Source organism: Ambystoma mexicanum, chromosome 7q (genome assembly GCF_040938575.1).
Source record: "Ambystoma mexicanum isolate Mex_15411 chromosome 7q, UKY_AmexF1_1, whole genome shotgun sequence".
NCBI classification, from domain to species: Eukaryota; Metazoa; Chordata; class Amphibia; order Caudata; family Ambystomatidae; genus Ambystoma; species Ambystoma mexicanum.
The window spans coordinates 24,037,984-24,064,359 of NC_090941.1; the positions used below are offsets into that span (position 1 = coordinate 24,037,984).

Consider the following 26,376-nt stretch of genomic DNA (forward strand, 5'->3'; position numbering starts at 1 on the left):
CACGCTTTTTGCTCAGTGTACCTTTCACAGATGGGAAATATTCATTTGCATATCAGTCTTTGTCCCGCCCACATGGGCAGTCCAGCACCGAAATGCTATGGCAATTCCTCTCTGAACAAGAGTACCAACAGCAACCCCATACACGTGTTTTAGCCTTGTTGGGCCTCATCAGTGAGATGAAGCTGTGGCTCTCTGATTGTTTAAATGTTTTTTGATTTAAATCTGAAATGTTAGAAGTATTTGAAATTGAGACTGTATTTTAGATCCAAAAATGTAGGATGTCTTTTAAAATGTGGTACTGAATGATTGGTCTTAAGAGAATTTTTAATGTAACCACATGTGCGAAAAGTTCCAATTTGTTCTAAACCACACAATAAATAAAATAAATAGTCACACAACCTGAAAACGCACAAGCTCCAGAGAAATGGAAAAACTGGAACTGGTACGCCTAGACATGAAAACACCAACTGCAAACGGAAAAGTCCAAACGCAAATGAAACCTAACTCTAGCTCCAACTACCAACTGGAAACATGTCCCAAACAATACCAAACCCATTGGGATTCCAACACCAATTGGAACTCAAACAACCAACTCGCACTCCCTCCGAACACCACAACACTTAGTTGAAACACCACGCAGAGAACGCAAACACCAGAACACGTACTCCACCAAAAAGGTAAGTCACTGCACACTGTAACCAACAGTGGCACCAGCAGCTATAACCAACAACCATTATGGCAAACCATTACGACCTACAACAGCCACCACAACCCACAGAACCCGCCCTGCGTCCTGTAACACTGAACACTGTAACAGTGACTAGCCAAAACACAGAACCCACCCCTCATCCATTAATACACCACACAGACAATCACCATGCACAGAATCCACCCGGCCATTCTGCGAACCCGGCCTCAACCGCGGTACCAACGGCTAGGCCAAACTGACCTCACACTGTAACCAACAGTCCTAAACTCACCAACAGTACCGGACCACCCGTCATCCTGTAATACCACACAATGTAACCAACACAGTCACAAACTCACCAACACCACCACAAGCAATGTAACCAACAGTGTCACAAAAACTCACCGTACAGGACCACCCGGCATCCTGTAAAACCACACACTGTAATGAACAGTGAAAACTAAACCACAGCTGTAACCAACAGCCTAACCAACCTACAGAATCCACCCGGCACTCTGCAATACACCCTAAACCATTCACACACACCAACAGAAAAGGACAAGAAATGGCAAAAACCAAATGCATTAAATAGGTTAAAAGATACATCATGTAATACAGCTACCATAAACAATTCCCCGCACCCACTTGTCCATGGAATGTCCACACCCCATAAAACAAACAAAAAACACCTGCAGCAGAAAATGTCCATAAAACATCAAAAACAAGGAACAACTTTGCTTCCACATCTCCACGCTTCCCACTTGAAGAGAAAAACTGTTGATCATAAAGAAGCAGGCACATTTACTAACAGGGTACCCAGTGGCCAACAACATAAACATTCACCACTTTGTCCAGCAAGCCCCGGAACAAGCATTTACCCATGACCAACCGCAGAATAAAACATCACTAACCCTGAGGCCACAACGTATATCACAAACAACAAAATACCAGGCCTCCCTCAACAGAATACCAAAAGCACCTACTCATCCCTATGTATGCAGACCCAACAAGGATCCACAAACCAAACCCACAACTCATGGTCCCATCTCCCACAGGTCTCTGCGCTCACTCCTCGCCCACATGTCCGGGGTATACCAGTTCCACTCAGCACATACCCTGCAGTTGCAGGACACTGCATACTCAAAAGGAATATTCTGACAATTGTCACACTCTGAAACATACCGATCACTTGTTGGATATACCCCTCCACATGAGTCATCAAACACAACACTGGTTTCAGTGCGGCCAAGAAGTTTGCGATCTCACCAAACTCCAAGTCTCGCTGTCCCAAGTGCAAACGTTGCAGTAGATCCCTGCCAGAAATTGTGTCCCCGGAGACCAGCAACGCAGAACTTGCCCTTTCCACAATGCGGTGTGCCGGACAACAGCTGCACGCACACCCGCCAGTTGACTCGTTACCTGGGGACGTTCTTTTGTCCTGACGTCACCACTACAGGAAAAGAGGGGAAGAGAGACAGACATCCCACTATCTGCTCCACTGGAGCCGTCCGCCACCACTTGCTCTCACTCACTGCCACTTTGCCCCAAACGGGAGCGCGGGGCTGCCACCTGTGCAGATCGGCACACCAACCGCCAGCCCTCCTGCAAGTCTCACTCACCGCAGACCCCAGTGCTCTCATGGGATCTGGAACAGCTCCATTAGAATCCTCCACAGAAGCAGCATTTTCCATGGCCGACCGGGCAAGATCCTTTTTTCCTTTTTCTTTTTTTTTTTTCTTTTTTTTTTTCTTGCACTGCCCACATGAACAGTGCTCCACTGGGGCCCACTCCTCGTTCTTGGGGCCCCAGACCAGCAACAGCTTGCCAAATGCTGGTCACCCCTACAGTACACCTCCTGGGCCACCTCTTATGCCCAACACCTCTGAAGACATGCCGTCTTTCTCACCTCCAGGGCTGCAGACGCTATATCCACCCTAGGCCAATTTCCACAGGCCCGCAGACAACTTGTCCACCTGGGACCATAGCCTGCCAGTAGTTGATTATGCTTCCTACTTCCTTGACAAGCTCCTCAAGGGTCCTGACCTCCTTCCTGGGACGGCTTATGCTGCAGCCTGAAGTATTGATGCACAGAAGTAGCTATAAAACACTATTTATTGCAAGGATCATATCATAATAACAGGCCCCACAAATGCGTGCTACAAGCCAAATGGCTACCATCAAACTGTCCCTCTTCAAACTCTCCACATTCTACCAACCTCAACACTCCATATTCTATTACATCACCATTGTGTATACAATGGCAATACTGCAATAACTAATACAGTAAGATACCACAATACAACACATCCCCCAAATACAACAATTATAAATGAATAAATATAATAATTTCACACAATGTAAAGAGTCCTCTTAGAATTTATGAATGAAAAAAAAAACATGCATGTTATACCTTTTAAAAAAAGTACTACATACTCTTTTGGTGTAGGTTTTCTTGCAACCACCAGAAACAGTTTACATATGACATAATAGCAGTCCTTCAAGAGTACCTGAAAGAAACCGCATTATTTATACATCATGAATTCTTGAAATCTGTTAGGTAACCTACGTACTCTGACTTCTCTTAAACTTCTTACTTGCAGAATTAACCTCCAATTCCACATTGTCACTCATACCTAAATGACCATCGTCACTCAACACAGGGAGAATAGTCCCAGAGATTCCAATGCCTCACAACAATATCATTCTTCTTCTTTACTCTGTCTTCCAACAATTTAAATACTTTCTTATGATTCCAAACCTTTCCACCTTCCACTCTGACTGCTGTCTCAAAACACTGTTACTCTCATAGGATTGGAAAACTTAGAAACTGCTTTCCTTCTCATTCTTCCTTTCCGCACTTTTACCACATCAGCCACTTTGAATTGTTCATGCTTCCATGCAATACTACCTTAGTAGTTCCTATCATGATATTACTTAAACTTCTTCTCACCCTTCAACATCCTATCCGCCACAAAATATTTATCTACCACCGGCACACTCAACATCTTATTCAACCAAACGGGACAAAACATATTGTTTGGTTCTCTGCCTCTCATCAACCTAAACGGTGACACACCAGTAGTACTATGTGGGGTCACTCTCAAACTCCATAACAAATCACAAAGATTATCCTTACAATTCAACCCATTAGCCAAAGCCAACTGCACATACACTCCAATTATCCTGTTCAGTCTCTCCACCATCCCATTGGTCTCTTGGTGGTAAACCGAAGAATGTCCACTGGAAACACATCTTCATAACATATTCACCCGTCTTCTTGATCTTAACCTGCGGACTCAATATCACAATAGGAATACCTTCCCTCCTAATCATCTTCCCCAGAAACAAATGACCTTACCAGAAGTAGGACAATCCAAAGCAGCAACTTCAGGCCATTTAGTGTACCTGTCAATCAACACCAATAGAAATCTATTGCCCCTTCCCAGACCTTCATATGTACCTAAAACATCAATAGCTAATTCCATCCATGGACCATCTAGAACCGGTATCTGCATTACTCTCACTCCATTTCTCTTGACTTAACGCATGCAGGACTCTACACACCTGTTCTGCTCATCTGAATTTTCATCAATGCCACAGTCCATATTATGACCGCGGCATACAGGACAATAAATCCACTAGGCAATTCTTCTTCCCTGGAAAATATTCTGTCACAGTTGTACTCCGACAATTTCAGACTTAACCTTGCAATTCTAGGTGTGGCCTTTGACGTGACTCAGTCAAAACCTCAACTAGTGGCTTGTGGTCTGTTTTGATAGCAAATCTTTCACCCCAAACATATTGTTTAAAATGTTCCACACCCCAACAACATACTAGCAATTCTCTTTCTATCACCAAATAACGTGCCTCAACATCATTCATGGGTCTGGATGCAAACATAATTATCTTCTCTTGGTCTCCTTCCATTTGAGACAAAACAGAACCCAAAGCCTTACCACTGGCATCCACAGTAATAATTGACGACCTCCCCGGCACAAAACCTTCTAATAATGGTGCTTTCATGATGCATTCCTTTATCATATCCACAACATTACTATGCTCCTCCATCCAAACATATCTTATGCTCTTCTTCATAAGCATTCTCAAAGGTTGTCATTTCAACCAAGTGTTCCACAAACTTGTTATAATATTAAGCTAACCCCAAAAAGGAGCGCAACTCCTCCTTATTGTGTGCATATGGTGCTTTTTCGATAGCCTCCTTCGCTTTAAATTTTGGTTTATAACCCCCTTCTGACAATGTGTGCCCCAGATAGTCTACCTCATGGCTGCCAAATTTACACGTTCTATGCTCCACAGTCGGACCTTTCTCATCCAATTTTTCTAAAACCCTTAACCAGCCTCTCGTCATGCTCTCCTGTTCCTTGTCTGCATACCAGTAGATCATCTTGAAAGACATACACTCCCGGCATACCCTCCAACAAATGTGTCATAATCCTTTGAAAAACTGCGGCAGCCGAAGCTAACCCAAATGGCATGCTAACATATCTGTACATGCCAAATGGCGTGATAAAGGTAGTATGCTTCTTGGAGTCCTGATGTATCTGATATGCAGCTGACAAATCAATCGTAGAAAATGTGTCTGCACCGGCAATTACATTTAACATTTCCGATATCACTGGTAGAGGATATTTCTCAACAATTGTGGCCTTATTTAATTCCCTCAAATCCATACATATTCTTACTTTCCCATTGGGCTTCCTAGCCACCACTATGAGAAACACCTACTCTGACGCATCCACCTCCTCAATCACTCCCTAATTTTTCAATCTGTGTAACTCTGTTATAACATCCTCTCTCAACACTATAGTTATGGGCCTTACAGTATGAGACATTGGTTGAACTCCCTCTTTCAACTGTATTTTATGCCTATATCCTTGTAATTTCCCAATACACTCATTAAATACATTGGGAAAAAACTCCTTCTCCCTTCTTTTGACATTTAATTTCCCTCTTCTCGCAGTTAGCCACAACAATTGAGATAGATAGACTCTTTACTGCCTGGACTGAGTTTAATATGGAGTTTTGCTTGGTCCTCCCAACCTAAAACATTTACTTCCTAGGATGCTACATAAACTTTAACCTCGGCCAATCTGCCCTTGAATTCAATAAGGGCACGTTTATAACCCAAAATCTTTATTATTGAACCCTCAAATGCACCTGGATTTCTAATTTAGGGCTTTTTCAATACTGGATCATATCCTTTCCTACACAGCTCTTCCTATTTCTCTTTGGTAATTATAATCTATGGTGAACTCAATTCTAGATTCAGTTCTGAAATAATGCCATCAATTTAAAACATACTCTTGGGGGCTTTTTTCCCTGTTACCATTTGTCACCATGGTAACAACTTCTACTTCTTGCTCTTCTCCGTCCCCATAATCATCTTCCTGCACACATCTTATCTTTTGATTGGTTTTCTTGTTTCTACACACTATGCTACAATGGCCCTTCATGCCACAATTTGGCCACTTCTTGTCCAATGTAGGACAAGCTTGAGAATATGCAAATGTCCCTCCTTTCCACATCGAAAACACTTACCTAGAAAACTCTTCCTGCCACTGCCCTCTTCACTGCCATCCACTATGACTTTTGTTGGTTCTTTACCTTTCCAGTCTTTATTTCTGATTGTGGTCACCTCCTTAAAATTCTCCTTGTGCTTCACAGCATTCACCTTAGTCACCTTTGCTGTTAAGTCCCTTTCTTATTCTTTTATCGCTTTACTGCACGTCGCTGTGTGCTCTACCTTCTTAGCAATTTCCATAGTTTCATCCAGGGAGGGGTCTCCACACATCCATAGTCTCTCTTAGACAATGTTGCTATTTGTATGGATGATTATCTGGTCTTGAAATTGTTCCTCTGCGTTACTCCTCTGCCAAAGTTGCACGATACTGCCAAGTTCTTGAGGGCATTCAAATACTCAACTGTTTCATTGCCGTCTTGTTTCCTCGTATAGAAATAATATCTGTTGACAGCTACATTGGTTTTCGGTTGGTAGTATTCATCTAACGCCCTTAACACTTCCTCACAATAATCCATGCCTTCTCCATCACCCTCATTCGCCTTTTGAGGCGGTAATTCCCGGAAGATCCTGTGCCCTTCAGGACCCAAGGAGTGTAGAAGTAATGTTTTCTTCTTGATATCTGTGAAGCTATCATTGTCAATGGCATCCATATAGTTCTCCCAGTACTCCTTCCATGGGATAGGGGGTTCACCTGCCATTGGCAAAAATGGCTGAGGTGGATGGATGGTTACTCCTTGCATGATCGCACAATTGCCACTAGCCAGAATGACAAATCCTTTTAGTTATACAGCAGATGTCACAAATTGTTCAGGAAAATACAACTTAAATCATGTAGGGAGATGCAATTCTTCTAGATGTATAATCAGATGCAACCTTTAATTGTGCATGTAATTATGTCCAAATTGTAAAGGAGAATGCACTCTCCCAATTATGCAGGGCAGAATTGTGTAAGCATTTGTATTGGGGAGGATTTTAATTTCTGTGCCAATTCCCTTTAACCTCAGAGACTCCCCCCAGGTCTTTTGCTGGACTTGTGGCTTTTTAATTTTTACTCCTGAGTGATTGGGACCTTTTTCCCCACTCACTCATGTCTTTTCCTGACTATGATTTTCTATGTCCTTACTGTTTTACGGAGTCTGGTAAACTCCATAGGCATCTGCGTTTGCATTGTGACACTCATCACCTTTTGTGCAGTGCCTTGAGAAGTGCTTTGGACTTCTCTTAATGTTTAACAACATTTTTCTTGGGTGAAGCACTTTTCCCAAGAATAGTAAGGTGACCCCTGTCTTAATTACCTTTACTATATGGGTCCAGCACACACCACCCTATGTGGAGTGCCGGGCGGGGGGTTAACTAGTAATTCCTTTAACCCATTCCTCATGTAACCTTTTGTTACACTAACTCACTTGAAGGGCTGGTGGCAGTGGTTTCTTTTTTACTACCTGCTGACATGTATCTGCAAGCTAATACCTCAGCTGCAGTGCTGCACACAAGGGTGACCTTTTTCTCAAAATAGCCTTTGTCTTCTTTTTTTCCCCATTTCTTGTTAGTTTCTTTTGGGCTTTGACTGTTTGCAGGTTTGAGTCCTTTGTGTAGTTTGCCTTTGGAAGGTTTCAGCCCTGAAGCCGGCCTAGGCTCTGTTGTGTCTGCAAAGGCAGGAAGTGAGGGAGGGTCCCGAAAATTCCCTGTCCTTTGTCTCTAGGTGTGCCTGAGTGAAACCAGTTCCAATTGGCCAGCTGGCTGTCCTAGAGGACAGCCACACTGCTGTGCGATTGACAGCCTAGGGCTGTGAATGAATGTGAACTTGCATAAAAAGCAAGGATTTTGGGACTAAGAGCAGAGTTGACCACTGGAGAAAAACATCCGAAGCAGAAGTCGAAGACGCCAGCAGTGCCCTTGTGGACCACAAAGTGCCAGTTGAAGCCCTGCAGCTGTGCGGACCCCGTTTTTGAATGGACAGGGAAGACCCGTAAAGGACGACTTCCTCCCTTAGCCTGGTGGGACCAACTAGGTTAGAGACACTCTATTTTGGCGCAACCCCTGACTTTCTGCAACTTTCCAAGGCTGCAGTAGGCCAATAGTCATGGTACCTCGACCATCTGTGAGTGCACTGTCTTCCGAAGTACGAATCCGGCCAGATCTTCGTAGGCATCCAGAGGACCCTACAGAAGCAAGAAATCCATGGCCAGAGTCCCCTCACTAGAGTCCAGGAGTGAGGAATCAAGGAAGTCCTAACAAGAGCTTTTCGTTCTTCTTTGGCCGTGAGAAAAAGGCGCCAAAACCACAAAGAGCTGCTGAATCAATGGAAATCCATTGCTGCGGAGTCCCTCTTTCGAGTGCTGCTTAAGGAGCCCACCAGACTTCCTCCCTTCCGTCACCACGACCAAGGACCAGGTTGAACACTTTAATGCTGGGATAATGGACTGCCTGCATCCCTTTGAGAGAATCTAACTGTTCTTATAACCTATCAGTCTGTTCTGATCTAACCCTAACCTTTCTTTCCTTAAAAACTTAATATTGCAAAGGTGATACTATATAAATGCTATTCGAGGGTATTGTGTCCTCTGACGTATTCCAGATCTATGACCGGTAATGACCACAGCTGTGCTGCTTCAGAAAACTCTTCGGCGTAGGCGTCCTGCGTCGATGACGTCGTCCCTCTAGGGCCTCCGTCGAGGATCGACATCACCGGATGTTATATATAGGATGCACGGCGCCCGTAGCCTCAATTCCGTTTTTTCCGCAAATGTGTTTGCTTCAGAATCTCGGCGCACTCGATTCTTCTACTTCGAAAACGATGTCTTTGTCTTCTACCCCGAGGTCCGGCTTTAAAAAATGTCGGGACTGCGGTTCGAAAATGTCCATCACAGACCTGCACGACATCTGTCTCTGATGCCTCGGCGAAAGCCACGCCACCGACGACTGCGATGACTGCCAGTCCCTGACTTCGAAGGCCTTGTGGGAACGGAAGAAGAAATTAACGGTACGTTGGGTGTCTAAGCCCCATAAGTTGAAATCTGCTGGGCCGATGACTCAAGGGACGACTCTTAGCGTTGGCGAAAGTCCAGGGGGTCTCGGTCTCGGAGTGGTTCCCGCCATTCCTCTGCCTCTTCGAGGCATTCGCGGAAGCGCCGTCACTGGCCTGCTTCCCCGTCCTGGTCAGAGGACTCCGCCAGACGGCGGTTGACTTGTCCCACCAAGTCGTCATCCCGGGCAGAATGGGATGCATCCCGCCAGCAGATGATGGCGATTTTCAAATCACAAGGCGCAGTTCCAGCCGCGCCTTTGAAAGAAGCCGGCAGGGAACAGGCTCGGTCCACCGCTCACACGTCTACGGGCTCGGGCGATCGGCACGATCATCGGGAGCCGTCGAGGTCCCGACCAGACAAGGAAGATCGCCGTAGCCGTGCCAGATCCAGGTCCCGGTCCTCGACGCCATTGAGACAGTCGGAACCTGTGAAGCCTTTGTGGAAGGCGTCCACGCCATTGGCACCATGTCCGTCGAAGGACGCTCTTGGGGCTCTGCCCTCGAGGAATTTTTCCGCGCCTTGTTCGACGCCGATTCCTTCGGCGCCCTCGACGCCTTTTGTGGAGGATTTGCCGGAGGTGCCCCGGAGGGCTGTGGAAGCTCTAAGGAAGGCTCTAAAGCTGCAGCAAAGTCTTTGAGCGCTGCAGTACGTCAACCTCCGCCTTTTGGCCAAGGGGATAGTAATGGAGGGGAGCTTCCTTTCGGTACTACTCTGCCTTTGGTAGATCAAGAGGAGCTGCCAGTCAAAGGGGCCACCATAGGAGTACCAGAGGTGTAAAGCAAGGTACTCGAGGTGCCAAAGCCGCTCAGGCAGTTGCCTCTTTGCCTTCAGGCACTTCCGCAGCCACGTCTGCTCAGTCATGAGGCCATGTCCCATGGTTCACCAGTTGAGGGCAGACTTGTGCAGCATCTTGGAGAATGGTGAGCCATTACTTCAGATGTGTGGGTTCTGGAGATCATATCCCACGGCTATTGTCTTCCCTTTCGGCAGAGGCCTCGCGACAATCCATCGGGGAAGCTCTCTTTGAAGCGTCCGGATCCGCTCCTTGATCAGGAAATCCTATCCCTGCTGGAGAAAGGCGCCATAGAACTGGTACCTGTAGCGGAGAGGAACAAGGCATGGTATTCCCCTTATTATTTTATCCCAAAAAAGGACTGGGGATTGAGACCCATCATGGACTTGTGTCGGTTGAACAAGCTCCTCAGGAAGGACAAGTTCAGGATGGTCACTCTTTCTCAAGTCCTCCAGGCCCTTCAACTTCAGGATTGATCGGTGTCTCTCGACCTCAAGGATGCTTACTTTCATGTGCCAATTCATCCCAAGCACAGGAGGTACCTGAGGTTCGCGGTTGGCGACTCGCATTTTCAGTTTCGGGTCCTGCCATTCGGATTGACCTCCGCCCTGAGGGTCTTCACCAAGCTGATGGTGGTGGTGGCAGCGTATCTCAGGAAAGGGGGGATTCACGTCTACCCCTACCTGGACGATTGGTTGATCAGGGCGTGCTCTCCCGCCCTGGATCTGTCCGTCACCTGCCACTCCCTTCACAAGCTGGGCTTCTCCCTCAATTTAAAGAAGTCCCATTTGACACCTACCCTGTGGCTCCAATACATCAGAGCTGTGCTCGACACATCCCTGGGGCAGTGTTCGCCTCCCCAGGTGAGGGCTCATCACATTCTGCACATGGTGGACAAATTTCAACGTGCCCAGAGTCTCCCGACGTTGGAGTGCTTGAGTTTGCTCGGCCTCATGGCATCCTGCATTTTCCTGGTGACAGAGGCCAGGCTACGGATGAGATCTCTGCAGTGGGCTCTCAAGATGCAGTGGTCGCAGTTCTCCGGCAGGATGTCGGATCCCGTTCAGATTCCGCCCTCGGTCGCACAGGATCTTTTCTGGTGGGCCGTCGAAGGCAATCTGATGAAGGGTGCTCCGTTTTGGCAACCTTGGCCAGAGGTGACTATTGTGACGGACGCATCCCTCACGGGTTGGGGAGCTCATGCCAAAAAGTTGACAGCCAGCGGCCGTTGATCTCCGGGGGAGTCCAGACTCCACATCAGTCTCTTAGAGCTGCGGGCTGTCAGGCTAGCCCTGAAGGCTTTTCTGCCGTCTGTGCAGGGGAAGAATGTCCTGATCATGACTGACAATACGGTGGCCATGCACTACCTCAACAAAAAAGGGGGGGCAGGGTCACCTCCATTGTGCTGGGAGGCAATGCAGCCCTGGTTCTGGGCCATCCAGCAGGAAATTTCGATCTCAGCAGTTCATCAGGCTGGAGATGAAAACGTGGCGGCGGACGCTCTGAGCAGGCAGAGCACGGTCTCTCACGAGTGGGAGCAGGCTCACGAGTGGGAGCTGTTGGATATCTTCGCCCTTTGGGGAACCCCACAAGTGGATCTCTTTGCCACCAGTGTCAACCGGAAGTGCGGAAGATTCTTCTTGCAGGAATTTCCTCCAAGAGGAGCCTTAGGGGACGCGTTTGTAGTGGAGTGGTCCTTCCCACTGCTGTACGCCTTTCCTCCAGTCCCCGTCATTCCGCAAGTGTTGCGGAGGTTACGGAGGTTCGGTTCCTGGATGATCCTCATTGCTCCGGCATGTGCCAGGAGAGCGTGGTACCCGGACCTTCTAGACATGTCCATCTGCCCTCCACGCCGTCTTCCCTACCAAGACGATCTGCTCTCATAGGAGGGGGGGTCGGGTTCTTCATCCAAAGATCAAGTCTCTCAGCCTTCATGCTTGGTATCTGAAAGGTTGAGGTATAAGGATTGGGACCTCCCCGAAGACGTGATGGAGGTGTTGCTTTCGGCAAGTAGGCCCGCAACGAAATCCCTGTACCGTTGCCGTTGGAGAAAGTTCTGTGACTGGTGCATGGTACAGAATGTGGATACTTTCCAATGTTCCATTCCTTTGGTTTTGTCTTTTGCTTTCCTTAACCCACAATGGCCTGCAAGTGGGTACCATTAAGGGTTACCTGGCGGCGCTGTCTATATATTTAAGTGCTTGTCTGAGGAATGTTCTTATTTTAAGATTCCTTTTGATTTCACAGTTTATAAAAGGGCTCACTAATGTGTTTCCACCGTCACCTTTCCAGGTGCCAGGATTGGATTTGAATTTGGTTTTAAAGTTCCTGATGGGAGCTCCGTTTGAGCCCTTACATTCTTGTCCGTTGCGACTGTTATCCTTTAAAACTGTGTTTTTAGTTGCGGTTACTTCCGCACGCAGAGTGAGTGAGTTGCAGGCACTTTCCGCCAAGCCACCCTTCACTGTGTTCCATAAGGACAGGGTTGTCCTTAGGGTGCAGCCGCCTTTTCTTCTGAAGGTTGTGTCGGAATTCCATTTGAGCCAGAAGGTCATTCTTCCAGCGTTTTATCCTCCTCCACATCCTGGTAAGGAAGAGGAGAGGCACCATAGGTTGGATCCTAGGAGAGCTTTGAGTTTCTATCTCTCACGGATGTCCTGGGTCAGAGTGGACGATCAGCTCTTTGTAGGTTATGCTGGAAGGCGTTAAGGTCCGGCTGTTTCCAAGCAGACCTTATCCAGATGGATCATGTTGGCGATCTCAAAGTGTTACCGTTTGGCGGGAAAGGACCCTCCAGTAGGCTTACGGGCTCACTCTACTAGGGGTATGGCGGCCTCCACTGCTCTACAGAGGGGCGTTCCGATTTGCAGTATCTGCAAAGCAGCCACATGGGTCTCTGTCCATACTTTTGTGAGACACTATTCCTTGGACTCCATCAATGGGCAGGATTTGGCCTTTGGTAAGGCAGTCCTCTATTCACCAATTTGTTTGGGCATTCTAATATTCTAAATTTATAAATTCTTTTCCCACCTCCAGACGTTGGTACTGCTTTGGGAGTCTGTCATAGATGTGGAATACATCGGAGGACACAAGCCCCTCAAACAAGTTACTTACCTTATCTGGTAACATTCTTTCGATGGGATGTTCCTCCGATGTATTCCACATCAAACCCTCCCAGCCTTCCCCTCTACTGAATTTCTTATGCGATTGCAACTTACGTTTCCGCAAGGCTTTCTGCAGTCATACTGGCAGGAGATTGGTGCCACACGTTCTGGGGAAAAATGACAACTCAGGCTACGGGCGCTGTGCGTCCTATATATAACATCCGGTGACGTCGACCCTCGACGGAGGCCCTCGGGGGACAGCATATTGACGTGATCGATGCAGGACGGATACGCCGAAGAATTTTCTGAAGCAGTACAGCTGTGGTCATTACCTGTCATAGATGTGGAATACGTCGGAGGAACATCCCATCGAACGAACGTTACCAGATAAGGTAAGTAACTTGTTGTACTGACCTCAGATGACGTCACACCTGGGTGCTGGAACATGTGTAACTTATGAATTAATTACTCACCTGCTTTATTGTTCACTGTTTGACCTGAATCCTAACTTGGGATTAATGTTACAGCTAATTACTGTGTTTAATTGATACTTGTATTTACTGGTTTCATTGCACAGCGCTACAGCTCACATTAGCCCTCTTAAGATGAGCCTGGCTGCTCAGTCACACTACCAACTTGTGTAGTACGGGCCTATATTAAAAGGGGGGTTATCTAATACCAAGAGATAAGTCTTGTGTCGTCCCACACCAGTTGGACTGCACCAATTCTTACCTAACAAATTGTAAGTCCTTAATAATGCCAGCAGATATGCTTTAAGCCTTGGAGGCAGTTACAGCTCCTTAAATCATGCAACAGAATTATGCAGGTAGATACCAGCAATACATATTGGCAGATCAAATTATTTGGTGGCTGCTTCAGTCTTTGACTGCACGCGTTCACTGTCTCAAAGTACTTGATACATTGCACCACTGGGAAAAGTGTTTCCTCTATACTTGAGTGGGTGGGTAATAAAGCATTGCCTTTGCTTGCATATGCCGACGACACTGTGCTCCTTGCCCGGACACCAATAGCCCTACAAAAGCTGATTAATCCCTACACTGACTTTATCACAGATTTAAAACTCACCATAAACACTAGCAAATCCGCAGTGATGGTATGTAGTGCCGGGAGAGGGAAAACAGTCAAAATGCGCACTATGATGAGCAATGGGTCCATTATCCCCAGGGTAACCAAGTTCGATTATATAGGCATCTGTTCCTTTGACAATGGGTGACCCATGTTTAGAGACAAAGTACAAAAATGAAACTAGCGTTGGGGGGGGCATTGCAAGATTTATGAAAATGTTGTCATGGTCAACCACGAAATATGGAAGTGCTTCGTGCACAAACAAAGGCAGTGACCAACTGTAGGGGTGCACTGTGGGGGACTGAAAACGCAATGGCCATCGAAGTCCTAGAGAATCACTTTCTGAAAAAACTGTTGGGTCTCCCCAGTTCAGCCCCCAACTACGCTTTGCACATAGAACTGGGTATAACCCACATAGGCGGTGATTGGTACGAGGCACACTTTTTGCACTGGTTGGGGATCTGGTCAAATCCAATAGCCACTCTGACACATGACATTATTAGATATTTGTTGCAGGGCCCCCATTGGCAAAAAACACCATGGTTGAAACGCATATCTGAATGTGTTTCTGGTCAATGCCCTGTCTTTACAATACCCGGCCCACATTTTTACGAGAGGAGTGTGTACAAGAAGGCCTTCCGCTCACATATTACAACAAAACGCAAATCCATTGGCCTTGCTCTGCAATCCAACAAGCTCCATCTATCTATTTCAAAATTGGATATCATTGAATGATATTTAGCGCATAGCGAAAAAACGGGCTGACCGATGGGCACGCCTCAATCTGCTCTTGCTGAGGGATATTACACAGTTATGGCATGGTCAGGAGCAGAGTGTGGCCTGTTCGGGTTGTGGGGGTGTTAAGGAAGACCTTTTACATTTCGTTTTGTTTTGTTCTCATTATTATGACATCAGGAAACAAACCATTACCCCACTCCTGAAAGAAGCAAATTTCACCTGGTGCCATCCGGCACTTTTGTTCTTGTTGCGTGCAGAACCATTAACTGTTGCTTGGGGCATGTCAGAATATCTGAGGAAGGCATGCAATAGAAGGAAGCGCAGTGTGAACATTTTAATATAAACTGCCTCCTTTCTAAGTTAATGTTTTCCCTCCAATCTAGATGCCATACGCTACATTGCTGCCCGTTTTTTCATGTCTTGACATTGCGAGTATCAGTATGGAATGTGTATTTTTAAAATGTGTATTGTAAGATTAATTATGTATATTGTGTTTTTATATTGGACCATGCATGTTTGTATGAGAGTTTTGGTTTATGGGCTTTGATCCGAATATACTGTTTAAAAATGAACTATACATGAGTCTTTATACAAAGGCTCCGGTATTTGTCTGTAGTAAAATGGGCACACGCAATGTCACAGTCAAGGGTCCTTCTCGAACGCAAGTCGGCCATCCCCAGCTTAATGTAGACTCTGTGCCTCCTTGGATCGTGCGCACAATTTCATAAAATGCTGGGCCAGTACAGCTTCAAATTCATTCCTGGGGCAAGTCAAATTCTGAGCGAGGCATCGCAGGTCCACATATATTGGAAATATGACCGACAGGAGTCCAGAAAGGGAAATGAAATAAAACGTACCGGCAGCAGCACTGTGGGGCCTGACTTCATTGGCCTGAAGAATCACCATGGGCACGGCACTGTCCTGATGCCATCCTTGTTTCCATTTGAAGTATTCATTAACGGAAGTAGCTATACAATACTATTTATTGCATGGATCATATCATAACAGGCCCCACAAATGTGTGCTACAAGCCAAACAGCTACCATCAAACTGTCGCTCTTCAAACTCTCCACATTCTACCAACCTCAACACTCATATTGTATTACATCACCATTGTGTATACAATGGCAGTGTTGCAATAACTAATACAGTAAGAAACCACACCACAATACAATACCACACAACCACCAACAGCACTGCAGCTCCTGCACCACCCGGCTTGCAGGATCGCCCAGGACCAACTCCTTCTGGTTCCAAAGGCAGCTGGCACCTTCCTGGATGGATGTCACACCTGGAGGGCAGTACCTCATCCCCTGCTGCCCCCTCCCAGCAGTCAAGACATCCATGTCGCCAGTGAAGTAATGGGGTTCGCCTGCTCACACACCAGACTGTAGTCAGAAGTTAAGTTTACTGGTGCGTTTATTCACTGACTGTGATCACAGGTAAGATCAATGGACCGAGTACTGGAACATCCATCGCAGCCAGCACAGCAACTCTGTCACTATAAGAACACATAGAACCCAGTCACTCACCAACACTCCAGACTCCATCTGACACCACACCATTCCTCACCCACACACAAATGTCCATTACAACACAGATCAGTTGCTTTCTGTTCAAGGGTGCCCTTCTGCCTGCAAAATGTCATTGTCAGAGGTCTGTGTTAAGTAGACATTGGTGTCGACAAATATGCTGAAGTTCAACAGGACGTCTCTTCGGTTTAGCACACAATATCTCTGGGCCACTGTAGCGCCGGCAACAAACTGATTGTGAGTTTGAATGTTGTCGAGTATCAAGTTTCCAACAAAATGCCTATGCCAAAGCATAATTTGCAGCCGGCGTGTTTACTTTTTTTGCAAGACAGAGTAATGCTAGTGCTGACGTTGTGTACGAGCAAATAAAATATTATAGATATATCATCCACTGCGTGTCATCTGGATATATTTTTTTTTAATTGACTACCTTTTGTCATCAGGCAATCGAAAACCTCACAAGAAGGCATTGACCTGAATTGCCCACAATTCAAGAGGATGATTCGTGTGCTCAGATTCTGTATTCATGCAAATTTCTCACATAGATCATTATAAATCAGGAAGTGGGTATTTTTTGAGCAGTGTGTTCAAATAAAATAGGTCGCATATGACAGTCATTGTTTTGTAAATCCGAAAACGTTTTTCTCGGGTCTACTCATGGTCTTGTTACTGCGATACTTAGTGTGGGTGACTACACTGGAAGTACTGGTGTTGATCTCCTTGTGCTGAAACTTTGACTTGCCATTTTCTTATAAATATTATTGCTCCTCAATTTTAACGGATCCTCATTTGCTAAATGAAACTGTCTACTATATTAGCAGCAATATAAATTGTATTGACTGAAGATTCACTATTTTGCAGGTGTGTTACACAAAGAAAAATCATATGCAGGTTCGAGTGCACAGTGAGATTTTTGACATGAATACCCGGGAACACAAGACAACCAATATTTTTCATTTCACATTCATGACTGAAAACGAAGTTCCACAAGTTGTGCCAAAAACCTATGGTGGTGAGTATTTGTTTCAGTTCAGTGTTTACAATCGGAAATTGAATAAATGCTTGAAAATGTGAGCTTCTCTCCCTGTACATTTGTTCATCAAACGTACTGTTTTTGGCTATATTATTTTGTTGTGTAGTATACAGATAACGGCCCGCTTAAGCACATCTGAAGTCCATCACACATCCACATCTAGTAGCATGCATCTTCTGCTCTAAATATTGCAATCATTGTAAAGCCTACGTTTTAAACCAGACTTTTAATTCCTGAAATGTTCTATCATGCTTAACGTAACTAACCACATTTAAGAAACACGCATCCCTGCTACCACAATCTTATTACCTCTCCATCATCACACGTACCTTTGCCCTTTTGAATTTGTTTGTCTGATTGTCTTATCTGCATCCCACTCCAAACTCACCTCTTTACTATCCAGACTGTGGTCTGGTGGCACCCTGCCTATGTCACAATAGGCAACCTCGGACAAGGTTCAGGTGCTGTACGACCACTACGTTGGTGATGGTCGCAGTATAAATATTCAATAACGTAACATAATATAATTCTGTTTGTTTTAATGCAGAACACATCCTGCATTTTTTTGTGGTTCGAATAAATAATGATTCGATTCTTAGAACAGGGATGGGCCAAAAACGAAATTGACTGATCATGTGTGATGCTAAAAATAAAGCTTCAACGCATTTTAATCTGTATGCAATTCATTATGATGTTTTGCAGAAAACTGGTAAGGCAACCTGTGGCCAAAGTAACCCTCTGAGCTTTCCGAATTCATGTAAGCATACAGCACTTTGGTGTACGAACATCCTTTGAATATTCATGCAATCGGATTTTGGCCGTAGATTGACAATGTGACTGAACACATCCAAGAATAGAACCTATAAGGGTTTAGCATTTATATATAGCGCTACGAACCCTCAGGCATCGAGCACTGTTTATTACCACCCACGGTGTGCGGTGCTCATTTATCGACCTTGGAAGGATGAAAGGCTGAGTTTGGCCCTGCCGCGATTTGAACCTGCGTCAGCAGGCTCTGCACACGTCATAGCGAGCACTCTACTCGCTGAGCTATCGGATCGGCTATTTCTGACACACTCCAATTAAATAAAATTCCCATGACGACATACTTGGTGCCACCTTTAGTCTTCCATCTTCTGCCTCCAACCCCATCTGAGACATTGAAAAAATAGCCTCATCCCTGCTAATTGAACAGCGGTCCTGAACTGAACCCTGCCGTTCAGGTTGCGCCACCGCACACTTAATCTAAAACATGCATAGTGGTGCCTACGTTTGCCCAAATAAACATTACACTGTAGCCATGAAGTACACAGAATTGTACCCTCACAATTGAGAACATAAATTGGCAAACTTGGCCCATTATTTGCAATCTCCTTGATTGAGTTGCAATTTATTTATTTAAACATTTCACCAAGATTTCGATAATCCATCTGCTGCTTCACCCATAGCCAGAATAACATCTTCTGTTGTTAAACGTATCTTCTCCAGCATGGGGTCTGGCATGGATTCACATGCTCATGAATATTCCCCGTCGTCAGGCTGGGAATCCTCGGTAAAGAAAAATCAGTATCAGTTTCGTTTCTGATCTGTCTTTCGTAGTAGTAACCAATCACTGATCTCTGCATCATACTGACCACAGCCAATGACTTCCATCTCCCTAAGCCCCGCCTCTGGCAGCCATCTTCAGATTTTTACCGCACGTTCAAGTGTTGGGATCCTCGTGCTATTGCTCTCGAGCTTTAGTGCGTTTTTGCGCTTTTTCTTAGGAAAATTCTCTTTTTTTTCGGTCAAAAGAGCCTCAAGCTCCACCGTTTCTTTATCCGATCAACGGGGACCCGTGTCGGATTCTTCTACGCCCCTCAAGGGGGAAGATTTCGTCGAGCCACGCTTTTGGAGGACTCCAGAAGTTTCTCAGGCCCATCTCGGACATGGCCCAGGAGAAGGGAAGCTCGACGCCCTGTAAGCTGTTCAGGGTCTGCCCTGGATGCCAGCTTCAGAATGTCTTTGAGGATGAACACTCCCTTTGCCTCTACTACCTGCATGAGGACAAGACGCATGTGGAGAAGGACTGTGCGTTTTGCGGCAATATGTCGGAGCGGACCATAAAGGACCGCCATCTGCGTCTTGCCAACTGGCTGGAAGGGAAGAGCCCGTCAGGTGAGAAAAAGAAGTCCGAGCGGTCTTCTAAGACCTTTGAGGGTGCCCCGGCGACGGGGGCCCAACAGAAGGCCAAGCACCGCGAGTCCGCTGGCACTGGGAGCGCCGAACGGTCGGGCTCTACGGGTGCCAGGCAGGGCGCATCCTCCCCGGCGCCATCAACCACAAGCCAATGCTCTGGCTCGGGTAAGAGGAAGGCTGAGCACCCGGCGAAGCTCCTGGAGAGACCCCGGTCGAGCTCGAAGGCCCCATTGGAGGGGGAGCGAGGCGGTGACCCTCCCCCCAAGGAGAAGGCGGTGAGCGCACCTAAGGTGGTGAAAGCCTTGATCCACCCGGCCAAGGCCTCTATCGAGACAGTCGCGGCGGCCCTGGCTCAGCCTGTGGAGGCTACACCAGTGGTGGCGACCTCGGGGCCCAGAGTCTCCCTGCCACCGCGGAGGGAGTCCTCTTTCATGCCCATCGACAGGACCCCTGTGTAACCTCCGACGGAGAAGAAATGGGGGGGCAGGAGGTCATCGTGGATTCGGCCTCAACCTATGAAGAGGAGCTGATCGAAGTCTTAAGCCACGGCGTTGGCGTGGAAGAAGACCAGCCCGTCGGGAGGGACCCCGACGTCGGAGACGACGATAACGTCGAGGGTGCCGACGGGGCTCCTGACAGCCCGTCGGAATCCCCTCAACCAGTGCCACAAGACAACTCGGCGGCCATTTTGTTGGCTATACAGTCCTTATGCTCGGAGATAAGGACGAGATTGCCGTTAGCACCAACGGAGGAACCGCTCCCGACGGGGGACCCGGAGCCAGGCCCTTCTGGGAGCCCTCCTCCTAAGAGAAGAAGGATTCATCCTCCACCTCCTTTTCAACCATCGTGGCCTGCTCGGCCCTCCTCCCCCGTCCACGACCCGTGGGGATGATACGGGGACGGACACGGCCGCGACGGGTACAGACGATGAGGTTTACGATGAGGATCTCCCGTCGTCACCTCCTCCCCGGGCTTCCCCGCCCAACGAGATTGGATCATTTCATGCCATGATCGCCAGGGCATCCAAGCTTTTCCAGCTGTGCCCGGAAGAGAAGAAGGAAGGTTTCCTTTATCAACGGCGCGAGACCAAGAGGAAGACGGTCCTCGCTGTACCTCTACTGGACGATATCTGGGATGAGGGTCTCGCCCTCCTCAAGAACCCATCCACAACGCCTGCGAGAAGGGATCGGTACGAGAAGAAGTACTGGGTCCCGGACGCGGCCCCCTTGTGCCTTCGGGCACAGCCGACCCCGGACTCGGTCATCTCCGCGGCGGCCAGGAACAAAGCGGGGGGGGGGCCTCGGCCTCTACGTCAACCTCCCCGCCGAACGGCGAGGGAAAGAAATTGGACACGATGGGACGCAGAGTCATCTCATCGGCAGCGACGACGATTAAGGCTGCCAACGCCTTGGCTATCGTAGCCCGCTACGACAGGGAGTTGTGGTACAAAATCGCCCCCCTGCTGGACTTCCTACCAGACGACAAGAGGGCGGAGGCCCTAGAGATCTTGCAGGAAGGAGAAGTGGCGTCGGACCACGCCATTACGATAGCGACGGACATCGCTGACACTGGATTTCGCCAGTTGGGCAACGGCGTGTGCCTTAGACGGCGTGGATGGCTCAAGGCAACGAACTTCCGGCAGGACGTGCAGACCAGAGTCTTGGACATGCCGTTCGACGGGAGCAACCTGTTTGGGAAAACAGTGGATGATTCCCTACAAGCCATCAAGACGGACACGGAGACGGCCCGGGCTCTTGGTGTTCTCCAGCAACGACGGCCGCCCTTTCGGAGCGGCGGAGGCAAGCAGGGTGCCTCCAAAGGCTCCGGCGGCGGATTTTCCACCTATCGTCAAGCGGCCCGTTCGTCGTCACAGGAAGCCTACAGGGACGAGGCAAGTCGGGCGGACCCCGGCGTCGTCACCAGGCAGGACAAGGCGGCAAAGCCTCGTTGAAGCAGGACTGAACTGGCCGTGGGGTCGGGCCCCCACCGAAGCACCCCAGTGGGAGGCCGGCTGGCGAGCTTAGTCAGCGTGTGGGAGTCCATCTCCACCGACTGATGGGTGCTGGACGCCCTGGCCCAGGGTCACGCGCTCAAGTTTCTAAAGAAGTGCCCGCGCATCCACCCCGTGGCCAGGAAGGAACATCACGTCCCTCAACTTCTCTTGGAGGTAAAGGCGATGCTCAAGAAAGGCGCCATCGAGCTCGTCCCAAAGAGGCTTCGGGGCTCCGGAGTTTACTCAAGATACTTCCTCGTGAAGAAGAAGACAGGAGGATGGCGTCCCATCCTGGACCTACGACGACTGAACAAATTCATCAAGGCACAGAAGTTCCGGATGGTCACCCTCCAGCACGTCCTGGGTCAGCTGGAGGAGGGCGATTTCCTGTCGTCGTTGAATTTGGAGGATGCTTACTTCCATATCCCCATCCTAAAGGGACACCGAAAGTTTCTCAGATTTGTGGTCCAAGGGCGTCACTACCAGTTCAGAGCCCTTCCCTTCGGATTGAGGTCGGCACCCAGGGTGTTCACCAAGTGCCTCGCACCGGTGGCGGCGCGGCTGCGCCTGGAGGGGATCCACGTCTACCCCTACCTGGACGACTGGCTCATCCGAGCAAAGACAAGCGAACTCGCCGCGGAGCACACGGCGAGGACCGTCCAACTACTCACGGACCTGGGATTCTCCATAAACTGCGCCAAGTCCCACCTGGTGCCCGCGCAAGACGCGCTGTTTCTGGGAGCGAAACTCGACACAGTGGCGCTTCTGGCCTCCCCGTCGGAGGAAAGGACGAGGGCCATCTTGGGCAAGGTGCAGCGGATGCTGGTTGCGGACGCGGCCAGGGTGAGGTCCATCAAATCCCTCCTCGGAATGATGTCTTCTTGCATTTATCTCATCCGCCTGTGCAGGCTTCGGATGCACCCGTTACAGGAGTTCCTGGACGCTCGCTGGATTCAGACGACGGGCAGCTTCGAGGACAGGATCACACTCGACGAGAGCTTCCGACGAGCGATCCGGTGGTGGGGCACCCGCATGCATCTGACGGCGGGCATGGACTTCCAGACCCCGGGCCACCAGAAGACAGTGACCACGGATGCCTCCCTGGAAGGGTGGGGAGCGCACACTGAAAATCTGCACGCGAGAGGCCTTTGGCTCCCGACGGAGAAGTCCCTCCATATCAACGTCCTGGAGCTCCGGGCAGTGTTTTGGGCCCTCAGGTCCTCTCTTCCATCCCTCAAGGGCAAGGTGGTGAGGATCTTCACCGACAACACCACCACCATGTTCTGCATCAGGAAGCAGGGCGGTACCAGATCCCCAGCCCTGTCCAAGGAGGCGCAGGATCTGTGGCATTGGGCCGTCGCCCAAGGGATGTTTCTGGTGCCGTTTCATCTGGCAGGAATAAAAAACACCACGAGTGGGAGTTACGACAGGATCTAGTGGACCGCCTCTTCCGACGGTGGGGCACTCCCCAGATCGAGCTGTTCGCGACGGCGACGAACTCCAAGTGCCGGAGGTTCGCCAGCAGGTTTCCCCAGCCGAGGAGCATGGGCGATGCAATGCTTTCTCGTTCCCCTGGGAGGGCCTGTTTCTTTACGCGTTCCCTCCATTGCCGTTGCTGATCCGGCTCATCAACCAGCTCAAGAGGTCACGGTGCAGGATGATCCTCGTCGCACCTGCGTGGCCGAGGCAGATATGGTTCCCGGACCTTCTGGACTTGTCAGCGTCCCCGTCAATCAAGCTGCCAGTGGACGCGGATCTTCTCTCCAGGGAAGGAGGCGCCATCCTCCATCACGACCCAAAGTCGCTGAACTTGCAGGCCTGGCTCCTGCAGCATTAGAGTTTGGCGGTTACGACATACCGGCCGACTGCAGAGAGGTTCTTGCAAAGGCCAGGGCGTCCTCAACTCTTAAATGCTACGGACACATATGGAAGAGGTTCTCTGTCTGGTGCTACGCACAAAAGATTAACCCTCTACGGATTACGGCTCCTCAAGTACTGCCGTACCTGCTGATGCTGGCCAAGGCTGGACTGGCGCACGCTTCCATCAAGATTCATCTTGCTGCGATCTCCCGATACACCAGAACCACGGGACGGACGTATTTGTGGTCTCATCGTCTGGTGAAAGAATTCATGAAGGGACTGTTCAGATCGTTCTCGCCGGTGAAGGCTCCGGCCCCGGCGTAGGAGCTCAACGTGGTGCTGACCAAGCTCATGGGACCTCCGTTCGAGCCTCTGCACTCAGCTCCGTTGAAGTTCTTGTCGTGGAAAACAGCGTTTCTTGTGGCCATCACCTCCGCACGACGGGTGGGAGAGATCCAGGCCCTTTCCTGCAAAGCCCCGTACTTGACTTTTCACGACACGAGGGTAGTGCTCAGGACGCACCCCTCCTTCATGCCCAAGGTGCCGTCGGACTTCCACCTCAACGAACCCTTGGTGTTGCCTGTTTTCTTCCCGTCGCCTTCGGCGCCGGCTGAAAGGACTTTGCACTCGCTGGATGTGGCTAGAGCGCTGAAGTTCTACGTGGACCGCACAAAGAGTTTTCGGAAGACGTCACAACTTTTTGTGAACTCTGGACCTGTCAATCAGGGGAAGACTCTCTCAAAGGCTTCCATTTCCAGATGGCTCTCCGGCTGTATCATGTACTGTCATCGGTTGGCAAACCGACCGCTGCCCGGCCGTCCGAGAGCCCATTCCACCAGAGCGATCGCAGCTACCACGGCGTTCCTATCTGGTGTGCCCCTGCTGGACAACTGCAGGGCTGCTACGTGGAGATCGACGCACACCTTCACGAAATTCTACTGCGTCGACCGGGATTCCAGGGAGGAGTCCAGGGTCGGCCAAGCAGTGCTGCGCAACCTGTTCGCCTGAGGTGAGCCTGGTGAGAAGGTAAGAGATGCTTAATGTTGAGCCTGTTGCCACCTCCCCTGGTTGTGCATGTGTGTACTGCTATGTATTCTTTTATTCATGAGCATGTGCATCCATGCCAGACCCCATGCTGGAGCAGGAACAAGTTACTTACCTGTAACTGTTGTTCTCTAGCATGGGTCTGGCATGGATTCACATGCGAACCCTCCAGCCTACCCCTCTGCGGCTCTTCACTTGGTCATACTGCCACTTCACGTGCTACCAAATGTGAAGATGGCTGCCAGAGGCGGGGCTTAGGGAGATGGCAGTCATTGGCTGTGGTCAGTATGACGCAGAGATCAGTGATTGGTTACTACTACGAAAGACAGATCAGAAACGAAACTGATACTGATTTTTCTTTACCGAGGATTCCCAGCCTGACGACGGGGAATATTCATGAGCATGTGAATCCATGCCAGACCCATGCTGGAGAACAACAGTTACAGGTAAGTAACTTGTTCCTTCTAACCCCGATTATACTGCACTACGTCACACATGCCAACATGCCCAGCTTGTTTGTCTTTGAATTCGTCTGGATTTTCCATTCTAATACCTTTTTATTATAGCAGATGTGCATGAAAACGAGCAAAGCTTCATAAAAAAACCACAACAGCATTCTCTCAGCATAAGCATTTCGATTTCAAAACATGTACTACTAAATAAATTGGGAGTACGACATGTGTGCGTTCTGTGCACATAGCTGACGCTCTGTTGCCAGTTAAAAACACAAATAATTGGTGGCCGGGTGTAGTGGGAGTATAATTTCATTCACAGGCATAAATAATATAACAGAAATTCGATAAAGGGAGTGACACAAAGTTTCAAAGCCAGAGACTGAATCCTAACCTTGTTTAACGCGCACTTTTTCCTGGGGGTTCTATCATCCTGTTCCTTTAAAACAGAGCTATGTGAAGAAAGTCCCAGCTTGATCTGATGTATTTCCACATAGCCACTCACGCCAGGTTGTATGTTCCCTCTCTCCCAGCACAATCTCGCATCAGGAGGTCCCACTATGCGATACCTCCTCTTTCACAGCAACTGTGCGCTGGATGACAATGATGAAGCCCCTGTCTGCACATGATCCTGAAGTGGTTTCTTTGACCTTCTCATACACATCCGACCAACAGCTGGACATCTAACTGTGTGGAAAGTCCAATCCACATCTATAACACTGCCTTTCAGGTCGACTTCTTCCTTTACCATCCCATTCGCTTTGTTGGGTAGACCGGCTCCAACATCGGGGATTCCTCTGCCTGTCGGACCTGATGCCAGCAATGGTACTGAACTCATTTTTGTTTTCCATATGGGCCGCTTGCTCTTCAGTTCTCTCATACACTCATGCCAATTCCAAGACATCTTTTAACGGGAGAGGCACTCTCAGAAGATGTCTCTGAAGTTGTGATGATGTGCACCCTTCAATTATCCTCACCCTGATAACCTCATCATCACCAAAACTTGCGAAATCACAATATGTTGCCTTCCTTCTTAATTGTAACACAAATTGGGCGACTGTTTCATGTGCTCTCTGTGTGCACTGGTTAAATGCGTAACTTTAATAAACCCGATTGTAAGGCATCACCAAACGTTCACCAATGGCAGAGATCAATTGTTGATACATTGTGTTTTCCTGATCTGGAATGGCTGACACATTTTTCATCGTTTTTCCTTCCAAATGAATGAATGTCCTTTCTGTTTGAAGCATCCTTGCTGACCCGGACTACAAACAATTACCCAACAAATCACCTACCGTTAAGTC

At 48.5% G+C, this 26,376-nt stretch overlaps 1 protein-coding gene across 2 annotated transcripts in view; it reads left to right on the forward strand.

Moving 5' to 3' along the window:
* Positions 1 to 26,376, forward strand: part of ACOT9 (acyl-CoA thioesterase 9) — an 872,728-nt gene that overhangs the window by 785,573 nt on the left and 60,779 nt on the right. For both annotated transcript variants that reach the window (XM_069639309.1, XM_069639308.1), the window contains one exon: positions 17,374 to 17,524. In XM_069639309.1, coding sequence (XP_069495410.1) covers positions 17,374 to 17,524 — 151 coding nt within the window. The remainder of the gene's footprint in view (positions 1 to 17,373; positions 17,525 to 26,376) is intronic.